We start from the raw sequence: 12,682 nt of genomic DNA, 5'->3' as shown, positions 1-12,682 counted from the left end.
TGTGGTGTGACATCCATGCAACAAAAAAGCCTTAGCAAGGTATGTGCTCAGAAATCTTCAAGGCATGATGCCTCTTGGAAACACAATTTGTGTCTGAGAGCCCACTCTGCCCTGCCAGTACAGTGCTAACTTCAGTGAACATAATGTGCCTTTCCCAAGAACCGCCTAGATTTTGAACACCGCTTGACTATCTGGCCCTCTGGGAAAACTGAAATCCGGGTGCTAGCTGTTTCCTCCTTTGTTGCTTTCAAGAAAAAATGCCAAGGGTATTCAGCCAGAGTCTCCAGACAGCTGGAAAAGCTGCAGACACAGCTGAAGTGGACATTGACAAACATTTTCTGCAGTTCTGATGGCAATTTTTTGCCAGTCCAGTGCCAAATAGCTCATTGCACCAACCATCTCCCTCCCGGCCCTTTTCCCTCAGCTTCAGTATGCAGCTGCACCATTTCTCCATCCCCTGCCTTCCTCACTCTCCCGCACCTTCTTTCTCTTCTGTTTTTTTTTTTCCCCATCTAGGTTTGATTCCCTGCTTGACAAGCCCTACAGACCACTAACACTACCATACCCTTCACTCACTCTGTGTAGCCTGTCCCTACCACTAGTTTTGTGTCTTGCCCATGTAGATTGTGAGCCATCAGTCTTGGCTGGTCCCTCGAAACGGACTTACTGAACCTGATGCCAGCATCTTCAAGCCTGCTCTATGCATCCTTTTATAACTCCCAGCTCAGCAAGCTGGCTGGGGCATGGATTGCTAAGCAGATCCATTGGTCTCAGAGTGACGAGATGGCACACCGTCCGGCACCATGAGAATGCTAAGTTGTTATTTTTGGTAGCCAAAAGAAGAGAAACTGCAGAAGTCTTTAGTTATTATTGCAGCCTTATTCATGCAGTCAGACTGGCCTGTGTTGAGCAACCAGGAGGAAGAAATGCTGTCCCAAGGCAATGCTGTATGGTAGTTAGGATATGGCAACCCGAATTTGGTTTACGCTCTGCCTTTGTGAGACTTGTAACCATATAACCATGCCATGCTTCAGAGCAACCGTCTGCACCCTGACTGTAATACTGAATCACAGGGATGCTGTGAGGCTTCATCAATCAATTGTGGTTTTAAAAGGACTCTCAGCTCCTGGCCCAAAAGTGTAAATCTTCGTAATTTATGTCCTTGTTAGATTTTTTTTTTTATACAAGCCTTTATTCCTTTTTATTTTTTATTTTTTTTTTTCTTAAAACAAATGTACTCTAGGTCAATTCTCAGTGGGTTACTCCTGATTTAAATGTGTGTAACAGAGATGAGAATCCAATCCCTTGTCTTCAGCCAGAGGAAGGCTCTTAATACTGTAGCCACTTACACACCCTTGAAAAAGGAAGCTAGTTAAAAGCCTTATTTGACTTCAGCAGCAGGAAAATGTGCCCCTCACTTTTCCTCAGCATCAATCCTTTTTTTTTTTTTTTTTAAAGCATATCGTGTATTTACAAGCTGTCTTGAGCACTGAAATTGATTTTAGAGCTGGGCGGTTATTAAAGGTTCATTTTCCCTCCCTCCTCCAGTTTCTAAATAAGTGCTAATATGAGGTGGTGGGAAATTCTCTCCATGAGATGGTACTGCCTTTGCCCTGACTCTCTGAGTTTCTCAGGGAAGGTTTTCACTATACTATATATCCCGCTTGATCTCTACAAGTAAAACTATAATCTTCCTTTCAAAGAAGCAGTTTAGCCTTGTGTGTATATACAGGTTGGAATTTATTTAGGAAAATAGCTGTAAGAGACTTTGGCACAGCTAAATGTAATTGAATTAGCAGAGGTTTAGGCTACTGCTATGCTCTTAGTTCCGTTTCAGCACTTTCAGATATAATAATAACGATGTTTAGCACCAAATTCTTAATTACTATTTGGTCCAGCTAATGCCTGAGTTTGGTGAGATAAAGGTGATGCTTCCAACATGTGAATAGAGAAGAGGAAAGATGCTGCTTTTTCCACATGTTCAGTGGCAAATTGGCTTGCTTGGCCCTGGTCTGTCCTAGCTGGACTCTGAAATTGCACCCACAGTCAGAGTATTCAGGGATTACACAGGAATATTCAAGCCTTGGTCCACAGAGACAGGTTTGCAAGAGATGCAATAGCGGAGGCAGCAGGGGCACCCCAAAGGATGTCCATCTTCTTTTGTGAAAGATTTAGGCTAACACTAAGGCTAGAGCTGCAGCAAAACACCTTACCTGCCAGAGGCTTTCTCTTTTAGTAAATCCATCTGTTCCCTACCTAAAAAAAATGGGATATGCAGGAGGGAAATGTTGGCCAGGAAACATTTTTTGTTTACTAGGAGGTGGTCAGGTCCTAAATGATGGGAATAGGGGCTGGAAAAAAATACTAGAAAAAATGCACTCTGAAAAGTATGGAGGTATCCGAAGCATGAGTGCATTCATGTGTCTTCAAAATAGGAAAAAAAAAAAAAAAAAAAGAACAATGTGTGGAAGAGCCCACTCAATCTCTTCTAAATAAAAAGGATGTATATACATCTACCATTTATTCAGACGAGATAAGAGTTAGATCCTGCAGCTCAAGCAGTCAACAGAGAAGCCAGTAAGGTAAATCAGCATTTTATTCATGCTTATTTTAAACATTCTCAGCAATACTGGGTATTTTCTTCTGGACAAGACTATCCCACAACTGTTTCTGATAATGAGTCCCAATTTTCCTTTTGCAGTGGTACAGTAATAGTTGCAGCTTATTTCACCAGCCAGGAAGCCCTCTAAGCAATTTACATCTCCTTCAGCTGTGACTTTAGCACAGTGCACACTTCCACAAGTTCATTCAGAAGTTGCTGCATCAAATTATAGTAGCCATTGCCACAGGAAAGCTGCTGTCTCTCCTAGCCCTTTTCGGCTCAGGTGTCGCTGCTGGTGACGGACAGGCCCATACCAGTACATGGATCTTTTTTTTTTTCTAGTTTTCCAGGGCTGTCCTCAAAGACTTGTTCTTGTTCAGCAGCAGTTTCAGTATGCAAGGCAGTCATCTAAAGTATGCATCAAATACTATATTGAGGCGTCAGCTGCAGCAAATGCAAAAGTGCCAGTCACACTGCGAGTGTTCAGGAAGCTACAAATAGCTCTGGAAGTCACATTGGCTCAGAAAATGGAGTCAATTCTGCAACAAATGATCAATAATCAACACCTTTGCCGTATTAATTTCTCCGAGGCAGCCTGTTTCTCTTACAGTGTGCCTACAAGACTGGCATACATTATTGTCAGTGCGTGATGCCGTCCCCTTAGCTGCTCATGTTTAACGAAAGCTTTGTTCCTATATATAAATTCTGTGTTTGAGTGAAACATCTTCCAAATCCTTCACAGCAGTTCTGGAAGAGACCTTTGGCTTGTGTACTGAGAAGCAAACTCACCCTTTCCGCCATGCACGAGCTCTGCAGAATAAAAATGATACATGAATATAAAAATAGAACAGAAGAGACTATTTAGGTTGGACCAGATGCTCACACTCCTGCCACCTAGGTTGATTTAGCATTAGTGAATTCACTGTAAAAAGAAGTAAGTGTGGGAAAAATACGAAGCATAGGTCTGATCCCGTTCTTTTTTTCTCCCACGTGTGAACTTGCTTCACACAAGCACCCTCTCCCTAAGTCAATGAAACTCTTGGTGCATGTTTTCTGTCACTGCTGATTACTTTTGAGAGGGTTGTCATGTTGCAGGCACAGAGGGATGAAGGGAAGAATTAAAGCACCAGTCCCCTGTTCTGTCTCCTGCATAAACACTGCTGAATGATCCGAAACCTGCCTGAGTGTATCTGATAGAGGCTGCACTCCTTTTGAACATCAATGGGAAAAGGCACAAAGAATAAAACGAGAGCTGCACAGGGAAGGTTCCCTCCTCCATCATTTTCCTGAACTGCTGCTCTAAGGACACAGGTGTGTTCACCTAGTAACCCAAGCTCGGCTTCCTCCCGCAGTCAGCCAAATAAGTCCATGGTCCACGAACACTTCAGTGACTGTGCAAATGCATGCAGCTGGTGGAAGCAACGAACCAGAGGAGAGCTTGTGAAGGTAAAAGGAAGCGTGGCTCTTACAATCCAGCCTCTAATATTTGCCGCGATAATCCTTGCATTCCCGATAAAAACCTGATCCAAAGGCTGCCAGATAGAAAGATTCTGCCTATGATAGGCTTTGAGTCAAGCATTGCAGTTTTAAACTGAGCCACTTCCCAGTTCTTAAAATTGCAATGTTTACCTCGGTGCTGCAGCTGCACAGTGAAGGACAGCCGCACTCACGGTTGGAGCATTTCCTGAACTAGTTTCTTAAACTTGCAGGGAAGAATTTTTATGGGGGACCTCTGGTGAGCTATTCTTCATCGCTGAAATTGCAGAGTTTTTCTTATGCATACCCACCCTCCGTGGGTGTTGCAATTGCTATAGATCTGAAGCCCTCCTCTCAGGTAAAATGTGTGACAACAACCCCTCCATGTGTGTGCCCACCTTCCTCGAATAATTGCCCATCGACACTCAAAAGAACACTCACAGCAAATTTCAGCACCCATCAGGTGTTGATGTGTATCTCCTGCCTGATTATCTAAGCTTCCTTAGGGCATGCAGAGCTGTAGAGGACAATGCCTCCTCCAGTACCTGTACTGCAGTAATTTAAAGAAATCCCCCGAAGGGCAAGAGACACTTTCTGGGGTGAAACAGGGCTACACCTCTGCCTTGCTTGCTTGTAGGCAAAGAATAAGGCACAGAACATCTTCTTGCCATGACAGACAGGTGGAGAAGCTACAGAGAGCTGTCATGTTACACCCTTGCATGGGGATGGTGGCTAAAACTGGGGCTACCTCACTTGAACTTCAAAATCTCTACCAAGCTCTAAGTGCCATGGAGAAATTTTATAGTAGACTCTCTTGCAGCACAGGGGCTGGGGACCACTGAAGGAAGCCTGGTTTGAACAAACAAAAGCAAGTGCTCTTCCCAGTCTGAATGACAGATCTGTCAAAGTCCTTCTCAGGGGGTGCTGAGGATGCAAAAATTTTAGTTGGATTCAGGAAAAAGAAAGAACAAGTGCTTGGAAGAAAGATCCATTACAGGTCACTAAACAGAGATAAGAGAGGCTCAGAAAATCTGAATCAAAATAGTCTTGAGGTTGGGAGAGTATTGAAGGAGGTGAAAAAGAATCACATATACTTGTTCTGTTTTCATTTCTCCCTACCTGTCACTGTGGGAGAGAGACTCCTGGGCTAAACGAGCCCTGGCCCTGAACAAGAACCACGGTTCTGACCATCTTTGTGCTGCCATTTCAAGAAAAAGAAAATAACTTCCTGACAACCTGTGGAGAAAAATAAATAGGTTAGCTCTTTCCTTCATTTTTGATCATGTTTTTCAGTTATTTTTCTGGTTTGGAGCTTTTTTTTCCCCTCATATCTGGTTTGTTATGACTCCAGTGGTTCAACTGGAAGATGGCTCATGGGAGCTGTCAGTCCGTTCTTGCAGAGAGAGCCACTAGCTCTCCCTGCTGCAGCATCTCTCACAGGCCAACAGTAGAAACTGGAGAGGTCCACAAAAGCAACTCAGATGCCAGTTCCCTTGCAGTTTGCTCTTGTCTTTGCTGCTGAGCAAACTCAAGGTGAAACAGGAGAGCAGCTCCAATGCCACAGTACCCACACCGCCTTACCTTGAAGGTGGGAGACTTCTCACACCCGCTAGCTTCTTCTCAAGGGAGTAGGTGTAACACTGGTTTAGCAGAGCTCACAGCAGCCAGTGCAACCATTTTGTAGCTCAGGGCTGTCTTCCAACCAGTTTGCTCTCCCACAAATCAGACTAGTCTGAGAGGAGCTAAGATACTTGTTGACACTTTGAGTTAGGCATCCTTTTGGTGAATAATCCGGGCTTGCTCCTTCAGCAGCTGTGTTACAACTGTCCATGTCCCCAGTGAGGCACTTTTCCACAAAGATTTTTTTTTTCCTTACAAAGAAAAATTTTGGCTCGGATTTTTTAGCCACCTCCATTTATATTAAAGAGAGAAAAGCTCTTTGCTCATCCCTCTAATCCTTTCCATGCCAGCTTTGCCAAGAGATATTTTCTAGATTCTTCATCTTTACGGCTTCCTTTTCTTTCTGCCATGCTGCACACCCCTGGGTCCCAATCCTGCACTCAGGCTGACAGTGAACTTTCTGTTCCAGGGTGTATGTGTCTGCCTCTAACTCGGATGATGCCAGCTCCGCTTGGCACTCCAGCAGAGCCTGCGAGCTGAGCCATCGATCATCCTGTCCAACGTCAGTCCTTCTCCCTGAAGTTTGCCTGACTGCTCCGCTGCAGACGGAATGCTTGAGGGACACTTTGGATGGTATTTGCACCATGGTTCAAATGCGGAGTTTTGCTGGGGAGGCCAGATGAGCAGCGCCGGGGGCTGGTCCTCAGAGAGGTTGGATATTTTCTCAGCAACAAGGTCAGAAAACAAGGAGAAAATCCTAAACTGTCGTCGATGTAAATAGATGTGACTGTGACTTCTCTCTAAGCAATGCTGAAATGTTTGCACGTACACAGTGCTACAAATATTTCCTGCTCCACAACCCCAACAAAATGCTAATACTCGGATATTTCTCCACTACGCACTACGCCAATCTGCAGCTTGACCCTGCAGCCCGAGAGGAGGAAGGCTGCAACCCTGTGGCTATGCCTGTACCCTCCATGACTGTCATGCTGTTCTGTGACCCAAAGCCTCATGGAGACCTCATCCCTTCCCAGCTGCCCACAGGCTCCACCTCAACCCCCGTTAGTCACCATTTCCCAGCTAAAGGTTAATTACTCTGGGGGACATTTCCATCCAAGCTGTTGCCCGCAGGTTGCAATCCCTTCATGAGTGCTATTTTTAGACCAGCTCCTTCGTCGCTATTGATCCCAGTCGCCCTCCGTTAATTAGATACACACAACACACACAGCATTTGCAACTCATTTATCAATTCCATTCAGCACCTCCATCCCCTGAGATGTAATTTGGAGCCCTCCTTGAATCATGCTATTGATCTTTCCCAGCGACTTTGCTATAGGATTCTCTGTGTTGCAAACTATTTATAGATCCTTCTTCTTCTCCTGCTCTCCCTTGGGGAATCAGAAATGGGCAATGGTAATCAGATTTCTATTTTTAAGAAGGAGTTGATCGAAACCAGATATTTCCTCTTTTCTCCTTCCCCCTGTTGCTGTTAGCACAAGCGTCTTTCATCAGGTGAGACCTTCCCGCTCTGTGTGGCGCTTGTAATGATTTTGGTAATGCTCAGGTGATGCGATCCAGGCTTTGCCCTGGAGGATGAAAATTTCATTTGCTGAATTAACAAAATGAATCCCTCACTCCTCACTGTGTCCAATGGTTTCACGAAGGGATATGTGACCTGTTTTGGCTGCTCAGCCTGAGGTCCTCCTTTCAGAGGGCTTCCGTCTCAGAGACTGACTTCCCAGCATGCAGATTTGATCCATTTTCAAGGAACCGGGTTCCCATTGCACACTAAAAGAAGGGTACCCAAAGCCCTCAAACAACATGTAGTCAGGACCAAGACAGAGATGATGTTAGGGAGGGAGGACAAGTAACAAGCCCAGGTGTCCTAGGATTTCAGGAAGACCTAAAATGGGACCCCAAAGAAGTCAGGAGCATCCCAGCCTTTGTTGGCTAAGACTGCAAATCCTAGATGTAGGGCAGGAGTTACCATCTAGGGGCCTACAGTTACCATGGGCAAGGTGACACCAGAAGGACAGCCTTGTCTTGAAGCATGCACAAAAGCAGCCCTAGGCTTCCCCCGGTGTCACCTACTGCTGGAAAACTGATGGTGACATGGGGGAGAGGAGCTGGGCAGGCTGCCAGGAGGTGCCCTGGCTGGAGGCCAGCTGGGGTGTTTGGGGTTGAGGTGTTTTGGGGCTGTGTGTGTGTAGCTTTGGTGTTTGGGGCTGTGCATACATGGCTGAGGTGTCTGGGGCTATGGTGTTTGGGGCTGAGGTATTTGGGGCTGTGTGTCTGCAGCTCAGAGATTCGGGGCTGTAGAGTTTGGGACTGTGTATGTACAGCCGTGGTGTTTGGGGCTGTGCTGTTTGGGGCTGTGGTTTGGGGTTGTGTGTGTGTTGCTGTGGTATTTGGGGCTGTGGTGTTTCGGGCTGTGGTGTTTGGGGCTGTGTGAGTAGCTGTGGTGCCTGGGGCCGTCCTTGTGTAGCTGTGGTGTTTAGGGATGTGCGTATGTAGCTGTGGTATTTGGGGCTGTGGTATTTGGGGCTTTGTGTGTGTAGCTGTGGTATTTGGGGCTGTGGTGTTTGAGGTTTAGGTATTTGGGGCCGTGTGTGTTATTGCTGTAGTGCCTGGGGCTGTGTTATTTGGGACTGTGGTATTCAGGGCTGTGCTATTGCTGTGGTGTCTGGCACTGTGCGTGTAGCTGTGGTGTTTGGGGCTGTGGTGTTTGGGGCCGTGTGTCTTCGGGGCTGTGTATTACTGCGGAGCCCGAGGCTGTGCGTGTGCAGCTGAGCTATTTGGGGCTGTAAGCGTCTGGGGCTCTGTGTACAGCCGTCGCGGTCGGGGCTGCGGCGTGCCTGTGGGGCTGTGTCCCCACAGCTGCAGCGCCCATAGCCGTGAGGCGCGGAGCGCTGTCGGCGTGAGGGGAGGCCCGCCCGTCCCGGCCGTCACCTCCCCACCACCACCACCACCACCACCACGGCCACCACCGCCCGTCCCCGCTTGCGGCGGCCGAGGCGTGGCCATGCCGGGGGGAGGCGGGCAGCGAACGGCGGCGGGGGAGCCCCGCGGCCTCTCCCTGACAGGGCGGCGCCGACGGGGTTAAGCCTCTCCCCGCGGCGGGCCGGGGCGAGCTCCCGCCTCCCGAGCCGGCGGCGGGGCGGCCACGGACACACGCCCGGGCACACTCGCACACACACACGGGCACGCTCACACTCACACACGCTCTCGCACACACACACACGCCGAGCACACACTCACACGCGCGGGCGATGGCAGAGGGGCGCGGGCTTCATTTTCCCCGAGATGATGTCAAGAGCTTGGGAGAAGGAGGAGGAGGAGGAGGAGGACGCTTGCTCTTTTTCTTAACGGCTTTGTTCTAAAAACCACCCTAAATAAACCAGCCCAGGGGGAGCAGCCGCGAAAGTAGCCTTTTCTTATTTTTTTTTTCTCCCAAACCTTTATTTTTATTTATTTATTTTTATTGTGTGTGTGTGTGTCTGCTCCCGGGGGGGGTGGGAGCAAGGCTCCGTCCCAGCCCGGGCAGGTGCTCCAGCGGCGGCCGCCTCCCCGCCGCCCTCCCGGCCTCTTCTCTCTCTCTCCCCGCCCGCCCGGGGCGGCTCCGGGGCCGCTCCTCCCGCTCGGCTCGGCTCGGCTCGGCTCGGCTCCTGCGGGGCGCTGGCTCCCCGCCGCCCCCGCCTCCCGCCAGGGATGCTGCCCCCAACTCCCCGCCCGTCGCCTGATACCACCACCACCACCACCGCTACCACCGCCGCCGCCGCCGCCGTCGCTTCTTGTTTCGCCTCCCCGGACTCCGCACCGCGGACACCTGCAGCAAGCCGGCTCCCCGCCGCCCGCCTCGCACGGCGGCCGAAGGAATAAAAGCGCCCCCAGCCCGTCCCGAGCGGCCCGGCCGGAGATCCACCCCCCCCCCCCCCCGCCCCTTCTTCCTCAAGCAGCCCCCGGAGCCCACCCGCTCCTCGGCCCCTCCATCCCCGAAGAAACTTGGGACGGGGCCGGCCCCAGCCTCCCCGCCGAGCCCTGCCCGGGCTGCGGGGGGACCCTCCCCGGGGCAATTTGGCGGAGGGGGGGGACCCTCAAGGCACCGCAGGACCCCGTCCCGGCTCCCTCCTTCGTTCCCTCGGCAGGGGCCCCCCCTAACCCCTGGCCTCGGTGCTGGGGAGGAGCGGGGGGGGGGGGGGGGGGTTGCCCTGGATGGCCCTGCGCACTGGGACGGCTTGGTTTGGGCAGGTCCTGCGCAGAGTTTCCCGGCTCCAGGGCACCTGGTCCCGGCGCTCCAGCAGCCTCCTGTGCCTCTCCTCCGGCCAGGAGCCCGAGCACAAGCTGCCCCCCAGCAGCGGTGGCGGTGGGCGCCGCCGCCTCCCCCGGCAGCTGTCCCCCTGCTGCTGCTGCTGCTGCGGCTGCTGCGGCCTGTCGGATCCCCGGGCGGCCAGGGGGGGACATGGTCCCCTCACTCGCCCCTTGCTGGCGGCCATGAAGAGGCAGAACGTGCGGACCCTGTCCCTCATCATCTGCACGTTCACCTACCTGCTGGTCGGGGCCGCCGTCTTCGATGCGCTGGAGTCCGACAACGAGATGCGGGAGGAGGAGAAACTCAAAGCCGAGGAGATCCGGCTCAAAGGAAAGTACAACATCACCAGTGAGGACTACCGGCAGCTGGAGTTGGTGATCATGCAGTCTGAGCCCCACCGGGCCGGTGTCCAGTGGAAATTCGCCGGCTCCTTCTACTTTGCCATCACGGTCATCACGACCATCGGTGAGTGGCTTTGTTTTGGGGAGGCCCTTTGGGGTCGGGACAAAAGCCCCCCCTCCTGGCTTGGAAGAAAGTGAGAGGGGCAAGGGGGATGTGGTGTGCAAAGTGTTAAGTGCTGGATGAGTTTTTTGGCTTTCCTCCCGTGTTATGTAATTAGTGGCTCTCCACGGGCAACTTGTTGGACTCGGAGGTGTCCCGCATCTCTTCCCCCTGGAGACAGAACCTGTTGTCTCCTGGGTGGGACTGGAGAGGAGTGGGGCTGTCCTGGTGGGGGACTTGTGGCTACCAAGTGGCTACCACCATCCTGTGGCTTGGGTGGCGAGGAGGAGGTGGGGAAGGGGCGGGATGGCACCTCTCGGGGGGTTCCCTGCGGGAGGAGCGAGGCCCTGTCGCCATGCTTCTCCTGGGAACCGTGTGTGCACCTGCACTTCAGAGACACGGGGAAAACTTGGGCAAAAAGCAGCTGGATGAGGACGAAAATGAGGAGGGCGTGTGAACAGGCTCAGCTTGGAACCCCCTTTTTGCAGCTGTGGCCGAGGGCAGCCCAGCTTTCCCAAACTTTGTCTTGGCATCGGCAAGGGCTGTGGTGGGGTTCCCACAGCTGCGGTCCCGTCACTGGGCCTCCCGACGTGTCCCTGAAGTTTTCTTTGCAGCTGGAGCGTCCGATGTGTCAACAGGTCACAGAGTGCATCTCCTCTTTGTGGGCATACAGTCCAGCAGGCAGAACGATGCCTGCTGTCGTGCCGGTGTTGCCTAGCTCCCCAGGCATGCCATTCCCCTGGACAGCAGAGGGACCGTCAGTGGACACAGCCACAGGCTGTCATTTCATACTTCTCTGCTTCGCTCAGCTCAAACGGAGCATTTTGCATAAAGTTTGCTTCCCTGCCATAAAAATAAATGCCACGGTAACTAGAGGCTGCAGTGTGCACGCAAAACTGCTGCGGCTTGGGCTTTGGCTTGGTTAGCAGGTGTGTTCTTCCTTGTTTTGCTTTCAGTAGGGTGGATTTACTGAGGCTGTTGACTCGCCCTTCTCTCTGCACTTCTGGATGTTCCCCTCTAATATCTGGGGAGATCTAAAAAGACCCCTCTAGCTTGGAGGCTGCTTGACAGTGTGTTGTATTGAACACGAAAGAACGAGCTCTCATGCTAATACAGGAAGACTCGATCTTTTTTTACCAGTTAGGGCTTGTTACGACCAATTACCACGTTGCCACCTGAAGATAGTGGCAGTTTTCAGCAGAGTACGCCGTCCGCTGTCCTTTGAGCTGTGTTTACTTACATTTGTATTTGACTGTGTTATAGGTGGTGCATTAACATGTTCATTCGAAAGACTGTTTGACACCATGAAGCCTATTTGCCCTTTCGAAGATTAGATTTTAAGTGACAATCTCCTTTTCTGTGATTATATACATACATAAATAAACATATGTAAGCAGGCTATAGAATATAAAGTAGAATGTAACTTTAGCAGATGACTTAGATTTGCTTCTGTTCATTACAGTGTCCAAACTCTCCTCCTTTGCTTACAGATTCTCTCTTCCTCGATCTGTGTCTTGTCATTTATTTGGGCTAAGTGAATACTAGACCATCGTGCCCTCCTGGTTTACAACAGGGCTTCCACACACATGCCTGTATACTCGTGGTGCCCTGTACTCCTGCCTGAGTGGTGGCTGCGATACTTTCTGTGTTCTTAAGCTCGGTTGGTGACAGGTAGAAAGGGCTGTTTTTACAGTATTTTGCTGTTTTGACCGTATTTTACCTGGAAACAAGTACAGCTTGCATAGGAGGCTGTGGCATTCTCTCATGCAAAGAGCTGAGATTCATTTAGGAAGCTCGGAGCCCATCAGTGTGCAGGGGATAGTAGTGTACATTTCTGTGGGCTGAGATGCTTTGGGATGTCAGAATTGTGTAAGTTTAAAGCATGTATAGCAACGGGGAACCACAAGAGGGGAAAGGGATAATAACGAATGGTGCTGAAGGACATTCTTTGACAATTGTTCATTTGGGAAGCTCTGCTCCAGGAGGATACATGATCCCTCTTGGAAAAGTTTATTAATAGTTACTATCAGTATCTTGCCAAACTTATTTCTGTTTTGTGTATTTCTTCAGTACTAAAGTAGCTTCAGGATGTTATCTGATCTATGGGTAGTCTGTAAAAGTGAGCATGGATGGTATTTCTTTATTTTTTTTATTTATCCTAAAAAAAAATTGGT

At 50.2% G+C, this 12,682-nt stretch overlaps 1 protein-coding gene and 1 long non-coding RNA gene across 2 annotated transcripts in view; one reads left to right on the top strand and one right to left on the bottom strand.

Annotated features, from left to right (window-relative positions):
* Positions 1–2,929: 2,929 nt before the first annotated feature.
* Positions 2,930–7,964, bottom strand: LOC118162887. Its single transcript, XR_004748700.1, has 2 exons — positions 5,660–7,964; positions 2,930–3,412 (listed from the first exon to the last, which is right to left on the bottom strand). It is a non-coding gene; the product is annotated as an uncharacterized LOC118162887 (long non-coding RNA).
* Positions 7,965–9,287: 1,323 nt separating this feature from the next.
* The window catches only part of KCNK9 (potassium two pore domain channel subfamily K member 9), an 89,498-nt gene continuing 86,103 nt past the window's right edge, over positions 9,288–12,682 (top strand). The window contains exon 1 of the mRNA XM_035319325.1: positions 9,288–10,472. Within this exon, the coding sequence (XP_035175216.1) occupies positions 9,911–10,472 (562 nt within the window). The 5' untranslated portion in view covers positions 9,288–9,910. The remainder of the gene's footprint in view (positions 10,473–12,682) is intronic.

The sequence above is a fragment of the Oxyura jamaicensis genome, chromosome 2 (genome assembly GCF_011077185.1).
Source record: "Oxyura jamaicensis isolate SHBP4307 breed ruddy duck chromosome 2, BPBGC_Ojam_1.0, whole genome shotgun sequence".
Taxonomy (NCBI): Eukaryota; Metazoa; Chordata; class Aves; order Anseriformes; family Anatidae; genus Oxyura; species Oxyura jamaicensis.
This window is presented reverse-complemented; position numbering and strand designations above follow the sequence as displayed.